Source organism: Rhopilema esculentum, chromosome 21 (genome assembly GCF_057945365.1).
Source record: "Rhopilema esculentum isolate cy_ngs chromosome 21, ASM5794536v1, whole genome shotgun sequence".
NCBI lineage: Eukaryota > Metazoa > Cnidaria > Scyphozoa > Rhizostomeae > Rhizostomatidae > Rhopilema > Rhopilema esculentum.
Genome location: NC_142835.1, coordinates 5,965,163 through 5,991,325, shown reverse-complemented (window position 1 = coordinate 5,991,325; position 26,163 = coordinate 5,965,163). Strand labels below are relative to the sequence as shown.

At 36.1% G+C, this 26,163-nt stretch overlaps 1 protein-coding gene across 3 annotated transcripts in view; it reads left to right on the top strand.

The window, feature by feature from the left end:
• Positions 1 to 151: 151 nt before the first annotated feature.
• LOC148957632 (uncharacterized) overlaps positions 152 to 26,163 on the top strand; it is a 50,456-nt gene continuing 24,444 nt past the window's right edge. Inside the window, exons 1-6 of one of the 3 annotated variants that reach the window (XM_089115152.1) lie at positions 152 to 898; positions 3,165 to 3,299; positions 12,770 to 12,929; positions 17,017 to 17,104; positions 20,048 to 20,127; positions 25,620 to 25,668. In XM_089115152.1, the coding sequence (XP_088971278.1) occupies positions 3,188 to 3,299; positions 12,770 to 12,929; positions 17,017 to 17,104; positions 20,048 to 20,127; positions 25,620 to 25,668 (489 nt within the window). In that variant the 5' untranslated portion in view covers positions 152 to 898; positions 3,165 to 3,187. Of the gene's footprint in view, positions 986 to 3,164; positions 3,300 to 12,769; positions 12,930 to 17,016; positions 17,105 to 20,047; positions 20,128 to 25,619; positions 25,669 to 26,163 lie in introns of all 3 variants that reach the window. The other 2 variants (XM_089115153.1, XM_089115154.1) reach the window with 2 other exon arrangements.

The window sequence follows — 26,163 nt, the reverse complement described above, 5'->3', positions numbered from 1 at the left end:
CAAAATATCATTGTGCATCATAAGCAATAAATACCAGGCTTACTTAGGACTTGAAAGCAAATAACTTTAGATAGCAAAGAAAGTTCACAAAATCAAAGGAAATAAAAAGGCCTACCGGCGTAAAATTAAGTCAAATAGCTTGACAGTGTAAAGAATCGTTTTTCGAATGATATTTTAATTAATGCTTTGGACAGACTGCCATTCCAGTTCACAATAATTGGATCTTGGTGATAAAGCAATGCATTTAAAGAGTATTTTTCACAAATATGGCTGGTTTTTTCACTTAGGATAGGGGAATCACTTTTCTATTTAGCGTGATGCAAATGGTTTAGATCTAGCATTTATTTTGTTGTTAGCTTTGAAAATTGTTGCTATTTTATCTGAGTAAGTTTTGTAAAAGTAGAAAACTGAGATCATGAAAATGAATAAATGATGGTTGGAAACTTTTGTAAGGTAGTTTTCGTGCCCATGGAGCCAAAGCTTTGCCAAATCCGAGCCGTCTGAAATAGAGGGGGTGCCTTTTCCAGGGACGCCAAGATTGTACTAATTGTCGGTAACTGGTTGCCTCGTTGTTCATGCAGCCTGACAACCCCTGCATCCCCTTTCCCCACACTCCTCCGATTATGAATTTCTGTCCTGCCGCATCAAACTCTTTTGATCGTGAAATTTACGGTAGGGCCATTATTAAACTACTGCACTATACCAAAACAATGAAACATTATTAAAAATAGTAATATTTGTTGTTTGTTTGAATTTTGTATCATTTGACATTTTCGTTCTCATCCCATGGCTCCTCATTGATACTGTGGTTACTTCCACCTTAATAGAAAGCAGTCACCTTAAACTGAAGGCGGGAAAGTTATATGGTTGAAAACATTGGATTTTTTGTTTATTGGAGGTAAGCAAGCTTTTACCTTTGCTGAGCGTCGACGTGAGTTTTAGATTATCTGGTTATCTAACTAGAGCAGCATGTAAGATCACTTAGGTATGGTGCGGCCTTCTCGTATTTGTTTATTACTATTAGGCGCAATGTCCAAATGGGCCTAGTCTGTCCCCTCTCCGTGGCCAAATCTTCATTGAGCTTATTTGCCTTGTCAGATCTCAACAAATACTAAATTTCTGGATGTAGTTAGGTTACTACATCGTTTCATTGTTTTTAATCATTGTTTTTGTTGCTCTATAATTTCGATTTTCTGCAAACTGAAAATTTATGAAATCATACTACACCAGGCCTTGCTCTAAGGAAAATGAAGGTGCTCTATAAAAAGAGCTCGTTAGAAACTCTAGGCGCTCTATATCGTACCTCTAAATAAAATGTTCTTGAGAGCATCCTTCTAAGGCTTTAGAAGATCGTTAGCTTCATATCCAGAGCTTCGTAAGAGTGTTAAATAAGAAATTCAACGGTGATACCAAAAAGCACCATAATATGAAATGAAAAAACATGCAACAAACACTATGTTAATATAAATATAGAAATATGATCAAACACGTCGCGAAATTGTTCAGATTTTTCTAGATATGCAAGTTGCTATCATTTGATGAGCTTTTATCACTGTCACTGTCTGTATGACTACTGTTATGTTCAGCTTTTCACATATTGCTTCATCAAAATGCATGGCTTACAAGTCGCAAATTTCACTTTTTACGTTATCCATTCTATAAGAAAGGCTAACACATCTTCTACTCACGAAAGCAAATGAAAACTAAAAAGCAATGTGATGATTTGGATGAAAATGTGATTGCTGATTGCACAGGTCTGTTTTAAATTTTTAAGAAAAAACAGAAAATAATACTTCAACAAAAGATTAATGCTTGCTCGAAAATCAAATAAATCTGCCAGAGAATACGCTTGATGGTCTGTGTCGTTGGTAGTTATTAGAGGGTTATTAGATTAAAAATCTTAATACTGCTGTCTGTTGGGAAGATTGTTTATGCTTGATCAAGTTTATTCAACAAATGTCACAAATTTTCTTTGCTCCATGGTAATATTATTTTTAAGTTTTGAGGGGCCCTTTAAATCGCTCTCCAAGACTTTTTTGGGTGCGCTCTAGATCGAGCAGGCAAGGCCTGACTAAACACTCTTTCATAAGAAGAACAACCCTTATAAAAAACATCAGGCTGAAATTTGTCCAGAAAATTAGGACAATGCAAGATACAAGCCAGGCTGAATGTTGGCCTATCAAAAGTTTTTGAAGCCTTAAGACTGCATTTTCAGGTTGCCATGTAGTGTTTTCCTTCATGTTTGTAAGCCCAATTCATATAAATGTAAATAAAAGTCCTGCAAATATAATTGGGGAGAAGATGTAAAGTTTTGAGGCACAAATATAGTTAGTATGTACAATGTTCTTCACATGTTTTGTCAAGAAACTAGCTAAATTATACATTTCCTTGCTTGAAATTAAAATTTTGAGATAATGAGGTTTTTATTTTTTCATGGAATAGTAAAACATCAGATTTTTAAGCAACAAGTTTTTAGCAAGATATAATAATACCATACAGTGCTTTCTCAATGAAATTCATATAGGAGTGGGGTTGCCCATTCCTTTGCCTTCTAATCAGTACTCTGTTATAAAGCAAATATAAGACAGTTTGTAATTACCATGGAGAGGATACAGCTCCCTCTTTGACTGCCCTGCTATGCATTGAATCAGAAGTATGTGCCAGAGAATCCATCACACAAAAATATTCTATATCAATATTTCTTGATTCTAATGATGCTAGTGCACAGAAGTTGTTCCAACCATCAGGGGCGGACACTTGGTCGAACATTGGGGGTGGAGGGGGGAGCCTATTGTTTAATAAGATAACGTCACATTTCCCATTGTTTTCAAACAAAATACCATTGTCCTCTAAAGTATTGGGGGGCCATTGCCCCCCTCACCCCCCAAGTGTCCACCACTGCCAACCATCTAACAATTTTTTCATAATTCAATTCTATTGCCAAAATTCAAACCATCATAACTCAAAAACAATACACAAATCTCTGAAGGAAATAACAAATTCCTTATCAGCAGATGAAATTTTACTAGATTAGATAATAAAAGAGGAATGTAACTTTTGGGTGGAGTAGCCATTAAGTATATGTTGAAAGGCTAGGGGCAAGAGAATAGTTAGATTGTAGAATTTGGTTTTAGCACATCTTTATCTTTGCTTAAAAATTTTAGCATTTGGTGGCCATTAAAAAGATATGGAAAAAGAACATTTAGCAGAACTGAAGAAAGACACAAAAGAAGTTTTAAGTGCCTCTTCACTTGTCCAGGCAGATAATTTCAAAATACAGAAGTCAATTCAATTAAATGGTAAGAAATGCATTTGACGCAACATTTTCTGTTGGCATAAATTAGCAAAACATATCCATAGCACTCATAATGTTAATTATCTTGATAGAAATTAACTTTGATTGCCTTTTTTATTGTAGCTCTTATTGTATATGCTCTAGTTTATGTATATGCTCTAGAAATGAAGGGGTGCTCAAGTTTATCCTATGTATCTTTTTACTGTTTCAAAACATGTGTCATGAGCCTGTATTTGAGTAAAACCATTTTATTCAAACCACAATTCTGTTGCAAATATATAAAGGTAAGGTAAAAAGTAGGAAAATTTGTGATTTTATAATGAATAAATCCCTTTTGAGTTGAGAAAACTCAAAGTCTTCCTTTGTTGCTGCCAATTTTTTATCACTCGCAAACCTTTCCAAAGATTTTTTTAAAACCACTTTGGGTGACCAGCATTAAAGGGAACAAGAAACATATTTTAAGCACACGTGATTGAAACATGATTTTGTTGAATGCAGTTTTTCAAGATAACAACTAACCATCAAGCGTTGAAGTACTTGATGTCAATCTAATTTCTCCCAGTGGTTGTTGTCGTCATATTTTGTTTCTGCAGTCAAACTCATCAATCAAAATATGTCGACTTAAGTAAAAGTAAGTGTATTAAGAAGTAATGTAAATCAATCACAAACAAATAGCTAAGCGGATAAGACAGTTAAATCCTCCTACTGATTCTATTTATTGATGTACCGCTGCATCTATAAATACAATGGTTCTCTTAGAGGCATCGTCACGAGATATTCCAATGCATAATTTTGCATATAGGGCAATAGCACAGGTATATAGGAACGTGAGATGATCATTAATTGACAGCTGTTAGAATTCATGTCTAAATAAGACAAAGGTATAATGATGTATGAAAGATACCCAACATTCACGTAACCAAACTTTTGGAAGTGCTGCTCTTTTTGCAGGCACTGTAGCCAACCTCTACCCACGTTTTATTCAGGTCTTTCTTAAAAGTTCCTCCCAGTTCTCCCTGTCTTTTCACTCATCAGTTGTTCCCCCTTCAGCATAGCATATTTCATCCGGTTTCCCGTTCTTTACTTTAGGTGAAATCATATCGGTACATTTCATTCCATCTTTAGTAGGGGTCAGGGAGATGAGGCAAAATTGCTTTTAAATGCTTAGTCCATAGCCACCCTATGTACGAAACCGACAGAGCTGCTTTGGATGCTCATCAGTGCTTTGCATATCATCTTTGCTGTATTTGACCGATCTCTTTCTACAAATCCTTAGCTAAATGATAGCTACTTACAATTATTGTTAGGCTACTTACAATTATTACAACAGTAAGGGAAGGAGAAGGATAACCCAGGTGAGCTGTTTACGACCAACGTGTAAATATGCTAAGTGTTAAATGGACGTCCACCTTCTGAAAACATTCTATAAATTGAATCGATTCCATGCTACACTTCAAACTGATAGCGCCACGTTTTGGAACTTCGTCGGTTTACAAGTGAGTAACAAAATCTTGTGAGTATAGGCGGTCCATATTGTATGGATCAGAGCCTACGCTTCCTTTTCCCCAAACTTGCCAGAATAGCATTTTGAAATGAGTAACGCTAGATTTGCGATTCACCTCCAGAAATCCTATTTGAGCCAAACTAAGAATTAAAGTATTTGGAAAACGTTCTATTTAGCTAACTTGTAGCTTTTGGCAATGTAGAGGATCTGCAGGAAACAAGAGTGAATACAGAACAGCTAATCGTTATGTAAATATCTTCTAATCATTTAGCGTTACACATCTGCATCGTCACCTTTCCGTTAGGGCTCAATCGGGGTGAGATCACCACCAATACAACATACAAACTTTTGTTTACAACTTGCTATGATCAAATCTTAACCAGACAAAATGTAATCTAGATTATCAAACGAATTTCCTGATTTGTGGTAACCTATTTAGTACATCATCCCATTCACACTAACCCTATATCCTCAATGCAAAGGTTGCGATGTTTCTGTATCCAGATTACTCACGAATTAATCTTGTGTCATTATCGATTAACGAAAATCTTCTTGTTGCAGCAAATTAGAGCATTTGATTCATCAGAAACTGAATTGTCACACCATTGTCAATTGTTAAAACAGTTTTGCTACCAGGGATACGCCCTCGATGCATGGGCGTATAGCGTCCCACGCTTAAGTAGGTAATGAGATGACAACTACAAACTCCATGACCAAGCCATTTATCATTACTATTCTATATAGCCAGTTTTGTCCTTGTTTGGTTCGTGGCAAATACGAAACTTCGTTTAGTCAATGTGACAGGCTTTGAATTACTACCCTTACCAATAGCAATCCATGAGCGTTCACTGCTCTCACCCTCTTTGGTAGACGAAGTAGACTTTCCCATTTTGATTCCACCAATACAATTCACAAATTCAACGTACAGCCTCATTTTGAACAATTCTTCAAATTCTTTTGTACAAAATTTTTAACCTTAGATTCGGATTAGGAGCAAGATTAGTGTACTTGGAAGTTTTCATAATGTTATTGCTCACGATATTGATTTATGATGACATAATGATAAAGATTTTATATGGGATTCGTGACTAAGGGGGTAAAGCTTTACTCGGAATGATTTTGCGGTCAAATCACTTACAAGTTTTCAAACATCAATTCTTTGTAAAATCTCAAATGCATGCACAGATAAGTTAAAAAATTGCATCTGGCCGAAAATTATGGTGGTAAAACCGAATATGAACTCAAAAAGTCGTACAATGAGGTTGAGAGTAAAACGAGGCCGCAAGATGGATTGGTGTATTTATTATCATTGTTATGGGAAGCAGGAGGAGTGGGAATGGAGACTACTATCTTAAGCGTTTTCATTTTGTGATGGTATTCAAGCAATTTTTGCAAAGCTCGTAGCTTCAAAACTATCCTTTCACAACCTTAAAGGGAAAACACCTCTTCCTATTCGCTATAATATGTTATTAACACTTTATTAATTATTTTGTTGTCTTAGGATATCGAAAGTATTTATGTCTCGTTAATATTTTTAACTGTGTTGGAATTTCGCTACTCTTGTTATTCCTATTATTCAAAACAGATAGAAAACAAGCAGTTTGGTTTATGTGAAAAAACCTCGCGTAATTTGGGCGTGCCCTTTAGCTTTAACAACAAGATTGTGCAATAACTAAGTAAGGTTCTTCAGCATCAAATGTTAAGATAAGTAGTATCAAAAGCAACATATGCAAGTGTACATGTTTGTATGATCTGAATATAACACCACGCCGTAACAAAGCAATGAATCTGAATAGCTAACTGATAAAGTATGATTCATTTTTCGTCACTTATGAATGTTTAAGTTCTAGATGTATATATGGAGGATTTCGCTCCATTTTTAATATTAAAGCTTTGTTTCACCAGTTTTCACCAAGTAATATGGCTTGTTAGGTACTTTCAATCGCCGCGTCTTTGATTAAGAAAAATCTACACGAGCAACAGGTGTTTGTTCGGCTATGTCTTCTATCTAAGGTTAGCTGGCTGCTAACACAAGCAGCCTATTGACAACCGCAACTGATACGTGGGCGATAGGCCAAGATATGAAGCGACTTGTCATGGGCTCTTGACCTCAACAGCAGAACATGTTAAGTGGCTTAGGGGTCTATTAGGTTTCGAAAGTTACTATTATTTGTTACGTTTATATGTTAAGTTTGGATTAAGAATGTTTTTATTGATTGGGAATCCTATATAACTTAAAATGATTGAGTAACTACGTCTCGAAAGTACTCTGTACTCGCCATAGGTTTCTGTTGTTTGCAATTTGTGCTGTTTAAATGGTTTTCGATGCACATTTGTTCGTAATAGTTGTTGGTCAGGTTCCACACAGTCTTTCTTTATTGCCATCCCAATAACTGTTGTGGAATTCGACTATAAGCAACAAGAATTCGTTCCTGTTACGGATGCTATTTATAAACAATATATATTAAGAAATTTACTTTTAATGAGCCCTTGAGGATTTTTATGAACCCCTCTCGATGCTTGAAACAAATACGTCACACCGCTTTATCTATGTTTAAATTATGACCTAGAAATTATTTTCCTATGGTTTCAAAGTATCGTTACCAACTCAGACTTAAATTTTGAAAAATAACTGCTATCGATTCAAAATAAGATAAAAATTCTTGGTAATGATTGCTTTTTTTAAGCAGTTTAGTCATTGTTTAAAAAGTAAGAAGGAAATGAACTTAATTTGAATTTTTTATATAAGATTCATTCCATAGGCTTTGTACGCATGTTGCTGCCACCGTTTCTGTGACTTGGCTATTCCATTAGTCATTTCAATGCCTGCCAAAAATTCTTTGAATGCCCAGCAATTTGCGCTGTGTTTTTTTGTATTTTTCATTTTTAAAGATATTTCTATTTCCAAATGTCATAGAAGTCACAGGACGAGAGGAATTTATTATCTCCAACTCCTTTTTTGTAAACCAACATGAGTCCCAAGGTGAGGGGGTCTGTTGAATCTACTCTTGGAAAATGACTTTAGTGTTCTAAGACTTTTGGCAGGGATTGTAGATGAAAGAAATAGATGGTTTACTAGAGGCGATAATTCAGCTAGAATGTTTCGTCGGAACTGGCCAATATAGGTTTTATCTCACACATTGTTGTATTCGCATGTTCAAAAGTACGATTCAAAAACTGTGCGTTTCCTTTTTAAGCTGCATGGACAGATTAGTTTTGAATACAGTATAAAACAAAAACAGTCACGCTAGCCATGTACTGGGGGTAGCAAAAATTCTATTAATAGTATGAATAGGATTTGGTTTGCCATATAGTTTCGATGACGCAACATATCCGCTGAACCACTGGAGCTGACGTCATAATGCGTTTGCCGATAGGAATCCCGTATACGTCTGCGAGTGACCTTCTGTGGTTAACCTTCTATGTCATGTAGAATTCCTTATAACACGTATGTACTTGCTATCCTGTTTGCTTTGTTGCTTATTCCCCTTTATCTTCTTTGTGGTTTTAAATGTTAATCTTCTTTAAATATTCCATTCATATGTTAAATCCTTCGCTTTGAGCGTTATTCTGTTTCTCAATTGTTTTCTTTTTAATAACGCGACGTCAGATCTTTCGATTGGGTAAGAGCACACCCTTGTGTCACCTGATCAAATTCGTGACTCGTAAATGGGTTTGGAAAGCTTTGCCTGATAAAAGTTCTAAACCCTTAAAAGGCCATGCGATATTCAGTTTTGGGTAATTAAACGCCAAACAAGGCTTTTAGAGGTTACCCAGAACATTTCAAGAATAATGCGTGAGAAACCACCACAAACGTCTATGGAAAGTAAATAAAGCCGTTTTAGGCCCCTTGACAGATGTAGCCTCCCCTAGTAAAAGGCGTTTCTCCTGAGGGATGAATAGGCTGCTGTTATGGTGTTATCCGCGTACTTAATTGTTCGTAAATAGGATAAACGAATAGTTTTTGTAGTAGCACATGATTTGATGGTAAGATTATGCTTGGTAAATTCAAGAGTAGTAATTTAGTTTAACATACTTTTCTTTGCATTATCCCTTATTTGATATATAACATTTATCTTCTGCAATCGTTTATATATCACGTACATTCTGTAATCATGCATTATTTTCAATTTTGTTTTCCAAAACCAATTTTGAAATCTTGAATTTCTTTTAAAGTATTTAGAAATAAGTATGTAAGAGCTATAAAAATACACTCTTTTTTATAAGAACCAGTAAATTTAAATTCAGGCTGACTGTTTGTAATTTTTTCGAAAATTATTCTGGATTGTTCTTAATTTATTCTTAATCTAATAGGGTGTAAACAGTGCGAGTGCTAGCTTTTTCGCTCTAGTGTCGTGTTCAGGCCCCATTTGCCAACAAAGTGAGCGAGACAGCCTTAATTTGCTGACGCATTTGAATATTCACCGAAAAAGCACCCACACATCGCTAAAAATCCTCGATTTTGAGAAAAAATGTAGTTCAAAATTGCAATTTGCAGAAGCTCAGCCTCAGCTTGTTCTTAATTTGTTCTTAACTTTTGGCCAATTTTGAGGCTCGTGTTCTTATAAAATTGTTTTTATAAAAAGAAAAAAGTGTAAATATAGAAAAATTGATCGAATTTTCTACATTTCTGAAAAGTTATAGCTTGTTTATGAACGAGGCCAAATTCTATTGGCGTCACCAAACAGCTGGAGTTCGTGAAAATTGCGTTTCTGTTTTGCTATACGTCACTGTTTTGCAATACTTTCAGATCCTAGACCATACATGAAATTTGGTCTTCTATTTCGTCAAGACTTCTCCAACTGAAAGCGGAACTTGACCAATTATCGTCTGTTTACTTCCATATGGATATGACAAGGAAACAATTTGTTCCGTTTTAGAGCTTTTACATTAAATTGGTCAGATGTTTCTTTGAATTGGTAATGATGACGTAATTATCATGTGGCAGTTATTTTTTTATTCAAATAGAAATTTTTTAGCTATCCAAAAATTGATATCTATTGAGGTGCAATTGTTAAAGCTTGCACTGGAAGAGGGAGAGGGCTTGAAGATTCAAACCCATTCACAATATTAATTTCAGAATTTGTTAGTCGTTTTTGTAAGGGTATAGAAATTAAAATAACGGAAAACGAAGCGTGTGAAAGCTAGTAAATTCTATTTCTTTAAAGCGATAAATAACAGGGTCTTTAGAAGGTATATCCTAGATGCTTTTAGAATTTTAAAGAATTATATTTTGCGTTGCGTATGGACTGTGTTGTCTTGATAGTAATCCATCTTCGAATGTCAATTCCAGAACCTAAAAGAATTATAACAACCCTATTTTCCTTACCGTATAAATTCGGCAACCTAGTCAGCCATAATTTCTAAGTTTCGACACTTTCTTTTATTTTTTTACAATTTCAGAAGATGTATAACAGTTTGATTTTTTCAATTACTCGTTTCTCAACCAAGAACACTAGATACAGTAACATGATCCTTAAGTCTGAACGGTTTTTCAGTTCCCTTCAGGGCTACGTGTACAGATCATAGAGGTCCTACACGTAAACGAAACAAGAGGTCGACACAGTTGAACTCCTCCGTCGCGACCTTGCGGCAACTTTTATTCGGCGTAGCTATGATCAACCGTGCTAGAATTTGCACAGAAGTACGGAATAATCCCTTCTGTTAAACCGCTTTCGTGAGAATGGTTGAACAAGGGCTAATTTTGACATATTGCCAATGGCCATCTTTATCTATCTTTGTTGCGTTGAAGGGATCAGAATTTATAAACACTTTGTGATATAGCGTATGCATAGTAACCAGCAGGAATTCTTTAAGGATTTCATAATCTATTTTCCTGTGTTTATTTTGCCAAGTCACGCTATGTTTTCAGTTCAATACGTAATAATCTTTTTATTTTGGCTTGGTATGTTTTGAGAAGTCGACAATACGTTGAGCAAAATGGAATAAAGATTTGAGTCACAGTTCATGCCGAGCCTATGTATTTTCGGCCAGCTTGCGACCAGTGCCAGTGGGCACGTTTTTTTGTGCATTTTTGCATAGAATTTCGTTTCTATAAGCCATTTTCCTAACAATTTCTTCGTGGTTCAGTATAGATTTAATATTCTACAAACGCGCCCGTGGAAACTTAATCGAAACTTAATTTGAAATTCAATAAGTACACCAGTTAATTGAACCTGACAATAAAATTAGTGGAAATTAATGACACTCGGAGTAGAAATGAAGTGTTTTTATTTGCACTGAACCAGCAACCTGCGTGATTATCTGAAAATAAATTACCAAGCAAGCTTGAAAAATTCCAACAGTGGTATCTATAAAAACTTCACTGAATTGTTAAGAAGATTTTAAAATTTTTAAAAATCATTGTCGTAAAATGCTGTTATAGATATGTTTCTGTTTGAAGTTAGATTTCATATTATCTGTTGACAAGACAGGGCTTGGTATTTTTTGCAAAACAGTGGAGCTCTTTTGCAAGATCTTTTGTTATGGGTCTTCAATTGGCCCCTCTTTCTCCAACTTGCGTCTAAACCCCCTTATACATTTGTATAATTTAATCTTTAAACTGTCTCCTGCATTTTTCTGCATTTTTACAATTTTCTACTATCCAAGTTTTTAGAAATTTTACGGAACCTTTGTGTACTCAATTCTCATAGATATTGAGAATTTTTAGCACTGAAAATTTGAAACATTTCTCACAAAAGTTTTGAGATTAAGCTTAACAAGTAGGGGTATGCATATTTGGCCTGAAGTTGCTGCTACTTATTTGCTGATAGATGCAATTAACCTTACAAAAATAGTTGGAACGCCGCAACGTACAATGTTGCTTGGTACAATAGCACCACAACGTACAATAATTTGAAGCCCCGCCCCCCCCACCCACCCTACGTACAACTCAAAGTATTTTATGTCCCAGCTTTCAAGATAATTGCCGACAACCATGCAATATAGGTTATAAGTATTATTGTAATTGGGAAGGGGGGGGGGGTTAAAAACTGTGAAGATTTTGTACTGTTGTGTGAACCTTCTTGGCGAGCTTACTAATTGAATGGTGCTGTGTAAGAAGTAATCCTTTTTACGTCACGGAATCTTTATTACACACCAGAAGGAAATTTCCATTGCCAATAAATTTTCTTGCCAGAGGCTTGTGACACGTCAGCTATTTGCCTGAAATTTTCAAGACTAATTTTTAATATTATTTTTATGTTAACATTATAACATGGTAATAACTATGATTTAAATTATTCCTTTTGTTAATGGTTTCTAAGTATTTTTTGAATATCTGTCAGCTATTTAATTCGAAAAGTCAAGTTTAAACATTTTAAATACAATATATGTGTCAAAATGCCCAATAGCACTTTGGAAATAACTCCGGAGTTATTACCCATCCTTCCTCCGGACAACATCATCAAGTTCTGAAAACCTTTCTCAGAAAGAAATTAAAGCAGAATAGGCTTTGGGCGTGACACTTTCTTGTGCTGTTATTAGCCTTCGTGTTGGTCATAATTCGTTTGGCCGCCATGAATTCTGGGTTATGGGAATTTCTTGAATCTGGATAAAAGTCTGAACTAAATAATAGCATCGTTAGCAAATGACATTCATAGTATGACCGCAAAATAGTGTTTTGCAATCATTTTTTCCTTTCTCTCTTTTTCTTCGTAATTCTGTTTCTTATCAATTCATGTTTTGTAGATAATTAAAAAATGATGTTTAATTGAAATTAAACTCAAGTAATATATTTATTTGAGCAAGGGGTATTTTCCTTGTCAGCCCCTGGAGATTCTTTAAAAAAGAACTCGCACTTGCCTGTAGTATCAAAGGGTTCTGAGCAGCTATTTTTTGACAATTAAATCATTCGTAGCAAGTAGAAATATGGTAGATGAAAATATGTGCTTTCAATTGAAATCAAAATCTACCTTGTAAAGCCCCCATAATTTTACACCAGATCTTATTTCGATTTAACTGTTTTCTAGAATCCAAAATCAGCCATAGCAGAAAACAAATTGACGAACTACAAGCGAAAATTGCCCTACTGAATGGAAGATCGTTGTGCTTGCGAGAAAATGGTCTCATTTCTGAAGAACTGTCGAATAGGATCGAGTCACGCTTAGAAAAGTGGAGAAAGCTTCGAAGGTGAATTTTTTTATGTTATTCCTGCTATTGATTTGAATTTTTTGGTTGATTTTGTATGTATGATAAGGCAATGACAAAGGCTCACAAAGCAATTAAAGAAACCTGCCCAAAATTAACGCAGAATTAGATCTGCTACTATACCATCTAAACTTTGTTTTGTCGCCTTTCTTTATCTTACTAAATTTGTTCAATGCTCCGAGGTAGATTGTTTTAATTGCTCCTTCGCAGAAACTCAAGCTAGACGTCCCTTTGGACAAATGTTACTCCCATCTATCTTCCAAATTTGATGAAGGTGCGTCAAGAAGAATTACGAAAAGCTGTTTAAAGCAAAACACATGGTAATTTAATCCACGGAACATATCCTGCACTCATGCCCCACAAAAACATCCCTTTGTAATTTCAACATAACCCACATAAATCAAATTAGATCCACCACAGCCTTACCCGTTCGTTTAACACTTTGCTTCAAGGTTCACACATGTGCCCATGATAAACCAGTCATACGGTGGTCTTTTAATTCACCACTGAAGATACTCCGATAGTCTGGTGGCTTGTTGAATAAGCCTTTTGACTCCGAGAGCTTAAAGAAAAATCAAATATTCTTTGGATAGCTTGAATTTTGTTCGGAAACCTCCCTAGAATTGTGTATACCTACACAAAGTTGGTGTTAAAGTTTTACAATGTTAGGGGGTGCTGTCTAGATATGTTTAGAGACAATATGACGAAGAAATGTTAAAATGTTACGCCCCTTTAGAAAAACAAGGCTATGTCTTTCCTGGCTCTGGTTGTTTTTTTGGGCATATTTGCAGATAAAACCTAGTGACAAGGAGGGAAGGCATGTCTAACTTATATTAGGTGTAATGGTCTTTTGTTGCCTTATACCTGGCTGAAATGTGTTGAATGGTTGCCTGAACAAACGTTCAATATTGATAAACAACACTTTCGGTTCGGTTCAATGTTGCCCAATGTTTTGTAGAAAGACAGTCGAAAGTGGTTAAGACGTACGGTCAAGTCTGGTCTTTTAAGTGTTGTTCAGTGAAATGTTGGTACGATGCAAGTTTAGGTTGTCTTTCTAACCCAGCTTTGCGCGAGGATAAGCGATGATTTGAAGCATCGATCATTTGACGTGGTAGCATCATACTCATCATATGATATTTTAGTGAATTGTCCAATGAAACACTAATCGTGCACCTTGGCAGTGCAACGCCTGTAGGGCTACGTTTCTCATTCAATGGAATTTTTAGAGAGTCAGAACAATAAGTCATATTCTCTGGTGCTCTTTTTCTACCTCATACCCATTTTTGACCCAAGCACCTCCCAGTGCACCTCCCAAATAACAGTGTTCCTTTGTCGCGGAGATCAACAACATCCACTGATAGGAAAAGGCTCCTCAAGGCATTTGCGTGCCATTCGTTCCTGAAGACAATGCTTCACTCTTCATGGAACAGAGAGGGAGTGAAAATCTTGTCAGCCAACTGCCTTCCCGGAGAGGTATTCTTAGATTAACAATTACGTGAATATTTCATAGGGTTTTTATATTCCTTCTTTGTTTTTCTGCAAAGTGTTCGAAAAGTACTTCTCTGTCGAACAAATAATCGAAACCTTCTGTAGAAACCAACAAGTTCCAAGGTATCAATTTATGGCAAGCAATAAAAGAACGTTTTTTCTGAACAATCATTCTAGCAAAGTCTGGGCTCTGTTCAGAATTGTCAGAGCTGTCATTTGCTGCTTTCTAAGTTTTTTCTAAGTTTTAAAGATTTTGCATCCTTATTCGATTCCCTTTCATAAACGAGAGCCATTATTCTCAAGCCGTTGTATTTCCTACTTAGCTATTATATTTTCCATTGTCTGAGCTCCCGTGATTCCTACAAGAAGAATTTGGCCTACAAAATTTTACTTAAAAAACAGGTCTCTTTAAAACCTCGTCAGTTCTGTCATCATATTTTGCTCTCATTAAAGCTTACAGCAACAGCAACCTTCTTGTTTGCAGATATAAAAGTCATCACAAGTAATTATATCTTCCACCGTAAAAAATTTTATAGAATAAGTTACACTTAAAATGTAGATCTTTTGTAACAATTGCATAACAATTCATGACAGACCTTTTTGACGCTGGGAAGTTAGGTTTGTCCTAATGTGTCAATGGTTGTTTGTACAAAAAAGAAATATTTGTTGTAGCTGTCAAGATGGGTTTTCTTCTCTTTTAGAAGCTATTTAGGTAGAGAAGAATCCTTACTTTTGTTCATTACGCAATTAGCTTTGCCTTACTGGCTTAATCCTTTCCATGGTAACACGTAACACAGAGCGTTGCGACTCGTTTCTCTTTTATTCTTCTCATTATGTTTTTAATATCATGGTATTTTTATTTTTCAATGCCCTGTTGGTGTTGAACTTGTTTTGTTATTACTGCACTGTAGAAGCTTTGATGGTAGCCTCATGATCTTGCGTTGGATGCAGGAAATCTTCTAGACAGAAATGTAGTGGCATATGCCACGTAACCCCATTCAGGCGTCCCATTAAGTCTAGCAGTATGTTGTTAGCCTGTGCTCCAGGCCCCTAACTAGTAGGCAGCGACCTTTTGTTCTCAAAGGCCGTGGCAGAAGGGTACAGCTTTGCTTTGTTCATGTCAGAAATAGTATTGAGTACCTATGAAAGAGCTTTATCGCATTGCCTTTAAGACTAAAAACTTTCATAAAATCCCTTAGCTGCAAGTCAGTGAAATTGTTGCTGGCTATTCCCACTCCTAACTTTTTAATGAAAGACATTATTTTCAGGAGCAAATATTTTTCTTCATTGTCGAAAGTGATGTTTTGACGTAGTACGCGATCACTTGCTGCGTGGATTATAGATATCATAGAAAGGATCAAGTCACTAAAATACAAATAATTAAAGGACATTAATTCGTAAATGTCTTAACAGTAATGACGATAATTCAATCAAACAAGATTAAACTACTAAACAGAAGTTAGATGAATCAGCATGTTTGCCTCTTAAGCCATATTGTCTCCGGAAATAGATGAATTCAGGCTAATTGTAATGTTATTATAGGGAGTTAAAGTTGAATTTTTGATAAGTGTGGTGTTATTTCGTAATTAAGGCTACTTTCGCCTATCGTCACAATAGCCTCTGCGGGGTTTTGCAAGGAACAGTACGCCAACGTTCTGATTCATTATCTTGTTTGTATTTTTTATCATCAAGCATTGACAATATGATCGGGGATATAATTGAATTTCAACTCAAGGCTCATTACTTGCAATGAGTTGCATAAAAAGCGTATATGAAAAAGGGATTCTAACTTCAGGAAAAGGTTTCACTTCAAGAATAGCTTTAACTTCGCAAAGGAAATAGAGCAAAAATGTTGTTATGCTTTCCGTGAAAAACGAATCGATCCGTCCCGATCTGAATGATATAAAAAGATTTTTACTGCAAAAATATTTACTCTTTGTTAAGAACTGAGAGGTTATTAAGGAAAACTGGAACCGTTCTAAGTTGCTTGCACGGATCGAAGATTTTATTAAGTGCGTACGGATATAAAACGATAGGCAAAACATGCAAATACTATGCAGAAAGATAAGCAATTTAACGAGTCGATGGAAATGATTGCAATGTGTATTTGAGTAGTAAATTAATACTGCCAGTCTCTTCATTAAGTTTGAAAGTGATTTGCTAGTTTAGCTCATCACTGAAGTGTATAGTTATATTTTAGATAATTTTCTTGATAATTCTTCATTTCATCATATTTTATTATTCACAGATAAATGCACTTATCAGTCACAGCGAAGTTACGGAATCAGCTGATTTAGCATCTTGTTCTCTTTTTCGGCAGTTCCTCAGCAGTTCATTTATTGCCTTCCATACTTAGAAGATTATATTTTGATCAATGCTTTCAAACATATGTAACTGTAAAGAAGACCATTGAAACGAAAGCATCTTAAGTACCACACCCAAACCACGCTCTTTTAATGTTTTGCTCAGGAGGGTTTAACATCTAATGGTACTGTCCGATGGAAGGATAAGCTTTTTTCTTGACCTGATCAAAGGAATACGTGGATTTGAAACATTTCTCAAATCGAATTTGCCTTTTTAGGGACACAAAAGAAAAAACATATTTTAGCAAGCTTCAAGGATCCAATGATCAGCCACACAGAAGTGCAGACCTTGAGCCAGCCTGTGAAGTAAGTTATGAAATAAAGGTATTTTCTAACCACCTTAAGAATTATGACATTGGGACTGAAGGGGCTAAGAGGATTCAAATAAGCGGGGGGTCATGACCATGTCAAAACTGAGGTGTTTGGGGCAAAAATAAGGGATTAAGCTGTATCCACGATGTTTAAAACCGGATGACATTACTACAGCTTTTTTGCTATTTGATTGGCTTACACCAAGCTACTTGTGCGTCGATTAGTTCAGACCAAGCAAAGCCGAATCGAATCAAACCGGTATTATATTTCTTGTAGAAACAAACTGCCTTTTAATGAAACCTACATAAAGGCAAGCGACACACACTGAAATGACCTAAGCCACCTATCAATCAATGTATGGCCAATCATAAGCGTCCGAGTGGTATCACGCTTACTGATTGGCTAACAGTTCATTGACAGATGCCTCAATCAGGCTGAGAAAGCCTTTCTGTAGACTAATAAAAGTTTTTTGCTGTTTTTTGGCATCATTTCTATAGCCACGATGAAATGCTTTGTGGCACTGCTCCAACCTTTGTGAATACATCCTTCGTGGAATTTAATATTACTTTTACTTATAATAATCCACCCACAATTGATTTGACATTCGCAAAGATGATTTCACTTGAGCATTATCCCATCTTTTATAATTAATCAAACCTTTTATTCCAAATAGAGTAAATGTAAGCTCAAAATCTCTTTTCTGTCATTGTAGAGCTCAAATATTGACATACTTATTGAACGATAATTCTACAGTGTTTTTCAACTACTCAAACTAGATTTTTACAATAGATGTTTTTAATCCTTTTATTGTCAGCAGATTAAGACCTATATTTTTTGGTAACTCAAAAGGGTTATACAGTATAAAAGCATTTTACGTGATTTATCGCTTTCAAGATGAAACGAATTGCAAATTTTGATAGGATTTGGAAACAGCTTACAAAGCAGTTAATGTTAAACCCATAGTTTAAGGAGTAAGTATGATTTGAGATGACTTATCCCTCGACGCAGTGTGCTCATTATATCAATCTTGAAACATATTTGATTCCTGCATGATTTCAGCATGATTAAAATCCAGTTTTTGGAGCTATTTATAGCTTTGATCATCGGCTATCTGTTTTGTTATTATATTTTCAAGCATTTGTCAATTAATTCAAAGTTATTTGGGAAATAGGCTAGTCTCGTATGCCCAGGATACACTAACTAAGGGTTTCTAACAGGCCTCTAAATTTGAAGAGAGAAAATTCAATTCAACCAATGTGTGTAATTTTCCCGCTAATCAAATTAGCTTTCGCAACCGTATTCACCAAGTAAACAAGTTGCAGGTCTATGTCACGTGCTTACTCCCTCCCTCGCGACGGATCGTGCATGAAATATCCATAAAAACAAAAGGATTTCCAGGGATTTTCAAATGAAACAATAGGATATTCTATTCCACCAAAGATGTACGAGATTCTTGTGGATTTATTCGTCCCTCAGTCAAAACGGCATTTCAGGAAGACGCGAGGCTCAGTCCTCACTGCAAGAAGCAGACATTTTGTTTGGTTTTTTCTCTTTAGATTCAACCTTCTAAGCATCAATATCCAATTGACGGCGATCAAGTGATTGAAATACATGTTTATTTCTCATCTCAATGTGGTTATTGTTTGGTTGCAAACGGAATTTTTAGATCTATCGTTAGCTCAATACACTATTGTTATCAACTGTCTGAAACGATTGACCCCTCCCAAAGCGCAAAGCTTTTGACGTATCAAAGGGTGGCTCTTATTTCATTAATGGTGCATTATAAGTACGTTAATGCTCTGCTCGGCAAGCTTTGTCAAAAAATCAATTTATTCATGATAAGATTGTATAAATAACTGTGTTCCTTTTAATGATGGATTTTATGAATCATTTGATTGTAGTTTTTTGTACTTGAAAGAAACCTGTTAGATACTCCATGTTTAATCAACAGCATTGTCCATTGAATCCCGTTAAACCAAGGTATACTTTTCCTGAGCTGCTTACTCATCAGGCTTTTAAGGCTCAGCCTTACAAATAAGTGCTTTGGAAAACATTGGGCGTGTCGCTGAAAGTTTCTATTTATATAGAACATGAGTCATGCAGTATATACTGGGCATCTAATCTATCTTGAGCTAGATCAATAACTGGATGAGGTTCCAATTTTAGAACTTTCCATCCACTGACACGGAGTGACTTACTTTCAAGATTATTTTTAGTTCATACTTAAAATCACTTTATTCTATACACGATAAACTTTGAGAAGTTATTGCTTCAAAAATTGTTTGTCGAGTAGAAGAATGGCAAACTGATTACGTCACAAAATGTTTTCAGATTTCTTTTACTTTGACTACGGCATGAAATACCTCGAGATGTGCAAAATCAATGAAAGATGTCGCAAATTGGCTTAGATATTGCCAAAAAAAGACCTGAGCTGTACACATTGATTAATGTTGTTTACACCTTGTTCATAAATTTTGGTAGGAAGAATAAGTTAACGCAAAAAGAATGTTTTTTATTTTACCACATCATTTTACCTCTTTATTACAATACAAAGTTCATATCAGATAAGAATGGAGGCAAAAAGATGACTGCAAACAATTTTTCGACGATACAAAATTCGAAAGTAGCTTTGAAAAAAGCAAACATTTTACAACATACTAAAAGATTTTTCGTCTGTCACTCCTTAGAGGATAAAACGTCACTCTGAGGAGGGTCAGACGAAAAAACTTCTAACATGTTTAAAACGATATGGTTTTTAGATTTTTAGAGCTTTGTAGTTGAATTAGTATGAAAATTTCTTATACCGGATAGCATGGTGAAACAGCTGCCTTCTCTTGAAATTGGACCTATTTGCTTATAGAATTTTGTGAATTATTCAGTGAAAATTGAATAGAATTAGTTAGAGATGCCTGTTAATAGTTATTTACAACTTTTTAGAGGAAGATCCGTCATGCTTGTGAGCAAATAATTGTCCTCAAGAAGAAACAATTACTGCAAGAGGTTAATGAGAGAACCAGGTAAGAATATTTTTTTGGCTTGAGTTTTCGCAAACAACCGCAACCGAACTGCCACGCCCAAAACCACCTTTGGTTAATTATTTTTCATCGTGGAAGATTTCGCAGCCTGTGTTCCAGATCCCTAACTTGAATGTATAGGTCTGTCCAATGAGGTTTCTCTACCTCTGCTTTCAATCAAAGGATCTGGAAAACTGGTTAGATATTCGGAGCTCAAAAGGGTTATCCGAAATTTTTGGTGAGACAAGCGCGCGGAAATATTCGGAGCTCAAAAGGGTTATCCGAAACTTTTGGTGAGACAAGCGCGCGGAAATATTCGGAGCTCAAAAGGGTTAGCCGAAATTTTTGGTGAGACAAGCGCGCGGAAATATTCGGAGCTCAAAAGGGTTATCCGAAATTTTTGGTGAGACAAGCGCGCTAAAATATTCGGAGCTCAAAAGGGTTATCCGAAATTTTTGGTGAGACAAGCGCGCTAAAATATTCGGAGCTCAAAAGGGTTATCCGAAATTTTTGGTGAGACAAGCGCGCTAAAATATTCGGAGCTCAAAAGGGTTATCCGAAATTTTTGGTGAGACAAGCGCGCTAAAATATTCGGAGCTCAAAAGGGTCATCCGAAATTTTTGGTGAGACAAGCGCGCGAAAATCTTTAAATGTGAGGCAACCTTCCTTCCTGGGGTCAAAGAGCATACGTGATAATGACTTCGATCCATGCGAATGCTCTTTGACTCCAAGAAGGTTGCCCCCTGATTGAAAAGCTTTTTCTTGTTCGTCTTGACATAAAGGAAAAGAATAGACACTTCTCTGGACTCCGTATCTAAGAAAAGGTTTTGACAGGATTTCTAACATTCGAGTTAACTGTGGTTCTAAAAAAACACAGCTCATCAGGCAGAAAATATACATTTTTGAATTTACCCTTTATTATGATTTATTAATGGGATTTTTGTCCTTTTTTAAAGTCATTTGCACAGCACATTAAAGAATCGAATGCTAAAGTAGAAAAACAAAAAGCTTTCTCAAGTTCCAGTAAATATCTGGTTTTCTCTAGAAGAGCTTCTCTTTTGAATCAGACGACTATAATATTACCTCAGCAAATCTACTTTCAAAATTGCTCAATTTGAAACATTTAGTGTTGGAGAACATTTTCAAATAACTTTAACTTTCTTAGCCAAATAACTATGGCTAAGAAATGTCGGGCTGTTAATGTGGTTTGGCTGAGATTTGATAATTAAAGTTAGCTACAGCACAAATTAATTAGTTTGCACGATGTAATCCTGCTTTCGTTGACATCATTAAATTGAATCGTTTTGAAAAATTTGGTTTCCACTTCTGGAACGTATAGAGCAATAACTTATCAAATTCCAGATATAACTGCCTTGTCACATTTAGATCTATTTTTTAGTGTTTGTTGTAAAGAAGAAACATCGGGTTAATCCTTTCACTTGTGCCCAGGCCTGGAAGTCGGGGCACGAGTGAAAGGATGAACTGTATCTTTCTCCTTCACAACAGTGTTTATTCTGATTACTGGAATATCTTCCAAAAATTCTAAAAATAGAGTTGTATGACATCGTTACCTAATTTATTTATGATATGGATATTGCTGTATAGAAGGTTTGTATGTTCATTGTTTTTTATTTTCTACCTACAAGAGGCCGACCACCTCGAAACAAGATGCTTTGTGTTATTCTATTTTCTTCGTTGGCGGTCTTCAAGATACCGCTGCCTGCAGAGGTAACTGAGAGTTGACGTCAGAGTGTTTTGAAGCTTTGCAAATGAATGAAGCAATAAAGGCTTTAAAATAATGTCTAAGCGCACAGGTATCAGTAGGATTCCAGGGGCGGCGCCAACAAATTCAAAGGGGAGGGGCTCGAGTTGATAGCTTCATTAGACTAAAGAACTTTTATATGTCTTTGATTTTATGGGGCAATCGTTATGCTAGCTGTACATTGGAAGGGTCGGCGAGAAGTTTTGAGAGGCCCTAGGAAACCCTGAAAGCAAGCAGAGGCTTTCCTGCGAGCGAAGCGAGCAGAAAATTTTTGCGGCCACGGCCTGGAGATAACCTTAAAATTCATTTCAGAATATTTCTTGCAGTCATTTTCTTGCAATCGTTTAAAACATTTTGCTACTTTTTAAGCATGCTTTTAGTACGTTTGATTAATTCCAGTCTTAAAGTGGAATTTATTACTTTATATGGCCCCATAGACCTCTATTTCATGGAAATTGAGCAATAATAGGACTTACCGCACTAGTTGTTTCTTCTATTTCTGTTTTTTCATTCTTTTTACCTACCTTAGAAAACACTTTTTGCAAAAAAGTAGGGGGGGGGGCTGAAGCCCCCTAGCCCCCATTTTGGCGCCGCCCAGAGCGTGATTCTCTAGGTGCAGCAGTGGTGGAGTCCGGCGGAGTCACTTGAGCCTCTTGCCTTTGTTGGTCCTTGAGCCTCTTGCAAACAGTGACAAACTTGCAAAAAGGAGGTAATCAATTCAAAGAAGTATGATGTAATCAACCTATACCTATTTCTATGCCTATACCTAAAGACCAAAACATGAAAAACGCTAAGAAAACATTAGTTTGTTCAAAGTCTATGATAAGTAAAAACACCAATTATTCTCGATTATTTTTGTCAACAGCAAACAAACAACGTACCCTGTTGATTGTGCTTGATTAGTTAAGAAAATAAATCTAATGGGAAAAACAGTTAGATTAGTCTGGAAAATAGAGCCAGCATCCTAGGCAAAGGTCCTTGAAAAGGGACGTGTTGTTAAAAAAATTTCATAGAAGCAAGAGCGCTAATAACAATAACTGTAGAAAGGGTGTGACTTAAAACGAGAATGGACCCAATCTCCGAGATCAATTCTAGCAAAAAAAGATAACTATCCATTAGCTGTAATCTGGACAATCATTATCTCGTTGTAAACAGACTTTTGGGGTGTATTACCTAAAACACCCCAATAATCTGCACCCCTGCCCAGAAGAGCCTGTACAAAAAGCCTGTCATTTGTTAGATTTTAAGTAGACAAGCTTGTGGTTTGATTTTAGATTTTAAGTAAAGTTAAAAAAAATAAATGATATTAATATTAATAAGTATTATGTATTTTGAAATTTCCAACATAGTCTTGGGTTGCGTTTGTTGCTTATTCTGAATTTTTAGCAATTCTTTTTAGTTGTAGTATGTTTGTAGACGGTTGAAGATCAATAAATGACAAATAAAAGAAAGAGGTCGAGGATTTTTAACAACTGTTTACAGGCATACTTGAGCTGGGGGGTGGGTGGGCTGAGGGGGCCGTGGCCTCCATTTTACGCTGAAGTATGATACCGAGGCTGTGGTTTCAAGATAATGGTGGCAAACTGCCATAAGAGTCTCCCTTGTCTAGAGGCTCCCAGTATAAATATGTGCGCCGGTGTCCCTTGTATAACTCTCCCCAGAAAGAAAAAAATACCAGCAAGCTCCTGTTTTTTCGACATTTCCAGACATATTGTTAATGTAGACAATTTAAAAGGATGCAGCTAGAATTGCATTTAAGTGCTTTAATTTGATTAAGTTATCTCCATCGCGATAATATTAAGACTACGAGATTAGCCTAATAAGATATCTGTTCTAGCGCTCTTTGATGGATTTGCTTTTTGATCCTATAACAAATCCAAATAAACCCTAATAAGACGAAAAACATTCACAGTTCGCAACAGAACTAAGCATCTTGAAGTACCTAACTGCGCATGTACATTTTGGTCTAGGCCAAACAGTTTGGAGGGGAGTAAGTCAATTGCGCTTCTATATCATTGGAGTAAGCAGCATCTTTCGACAAGGTTGCTAGCTTGAATACGAGGTTGACTTTTGATAGTGATGCGAGTTATACTTGTATTTCGACAATTAATCTAAGTTTGAGGTGGAAAAATTTGTGAATGCACATCAAGCTTGTTATCAAGGAAGTCTGCTAGTACTAGAACGGAGCTGGGACTGGTTTCCAAGACGGCACCACGAAAATGAACCTGGGAGGGCTAATAATCAAATTTAGTGACATAGGAGGACCCACCATGGTTGGGTCCGACGCGAAAGAAAAAATTTTGAAATCAAGCCTTCTAGAATGGCTAAAAATGCATCTCCAGTTGAATTGACTGAGAGAATTTTACTTACTGAACACACATGTGCATCTTCTTTTTCTCGAGTATTTTCAGTAGGCCACGATTACACATAAAAAATGACATTGCAACGAGAGTTATTTACTGAATTGATGCAAATAAAAAACAAATGATAAATATACCTCAATAGCTTAGTAAATAGATCAAATAAAATCAAGCAGTATATAAGCACTTTGTTCTTTTTTTTGATTTCATACTCTGTTTTAAAAATAATAGAAAGGACGGTAGAAAAATTTTGATCTCTGAAAAAGGGGGCTTCAGCCACAGCCCCCCCCCACCCCGAACAGTGGCGCCGTGCCTGTCTTTTTTTATATTTTAGCTAGAAAATACCCAAGTCGTTGGTGAGATGAACAAGAGGAGTAGAATCATTAAATGAGCGAGGCAAGACCCGGTAACAGACTCAAAGAGCACGCGTATGGAACTTAGTCATTATTACGCAGTGTCTTTGACTTCAGAAGGGGGCCTTGCCTCGCACATTAGAAGACTCGCTCGCTCATCTTCCCAACAACTACAGTTGGTTTTTCAAACCGGTGCATCGTCATGCTAGTTCTCTGGTCTCTTATCTCTTCGAGAAACCGAGGCTCAACTGTTGCCAAAGAAAGTAATGTGCGGTAGTGAGCTGTGATGATAACATTGTCCTTTTTATCTGCCTTCGGTCCTTATGTAGTTTGATGTTTTCATGGAGATGTTGCAGTTTAGTTGAAAGATTTCGAAGTCAGTTAAAAAACAATAACTCTCGTTTTTTTAGAGAGCAGTCTCTGCCTAGTTATCAAAAAATTTTCTCCCTGATTTTGTTCCACGTTGAAATGATCATCTCAATTGAAGATTTAGCTTCCAACCTTAAAGATACTCGGGATGTTTTTTCTAACACACATCATTTTCTACCAGAACTAGAATCTTGAATATGACAAGACCAATGTGACTTCTTCATTTTCAAGGGCTATTAGGCTGTCGAAGGAGTGCCAAAACTGCAAACGATTCTCATATCGCGGGTCCCTGCAGTCAAAGGACTTAAACTTAAAATCATCTGTAACTGAAAATCAACAAATTCTCTCAGATAGAAACCTCTTTGCATTTATATTGATAAAGGCTTTGAATAACTTATACAGTTCAAAATGAATGTTCATTCCATATAAATGAGAACGAACGATTAACTGTTGTAGTGTTCGATTAAGTTCGTGGGCCTAGCATCGTTGCAGACAGCTGTTTGCGCAGGTTTAGCTCTTGAATAAACTCAATATCTACATGAATTAAGAAAACATTAGAAACACTTTACTTTGAAGACCAGATGTGCGTTAGAAGAGTTTCATAATCAGAGATTTAATTTGTTGAGCTGATGTTTATATTTTGTTTCCTAGTGACGAGGATGAACGTCGCTTGAAGGATCAGTTATGGACTAAACTTGAGGTGAGGATGACTAAAGTTTGTTATTCTTATGTTTTATCTGCACAAGGCGTAGCAAAAGGGCCTGTTGCTAGAACTGCATTTTGCGTAACGACCCGAAAGAACGACTGAAAACACTAAAGGCAAGACATTTTGCAATTGAACAATAGGACTGACATTATGATTTCCAAAGCACTTTTTCCTAAAAAATTTTTATTTGAATCTCTTCCCTTCTAAGAGCGTGTGAACGATGAGACGCTTTCTAAGAATACTTTAGCCTCTTCCTGCTCCCCGAACTCTTTTATCCTCTCTTTTGTCAAAGCCATAATCAAATGCTTTACCTCACCCTCTTTCTTCGCCTGTCCCTCCTTTCCCTCGCTAAGCTTTGCTATAGGTCACCCGGGCCCTTTCCCATATTCTCCAATTGAGCAATATATATTCGGGTGAAGATGTATTTTGTTTGAAATATTTTGCCATTGAGCCTATTTGTAACCGAGAACTGGTAGAGATGTCAACAAA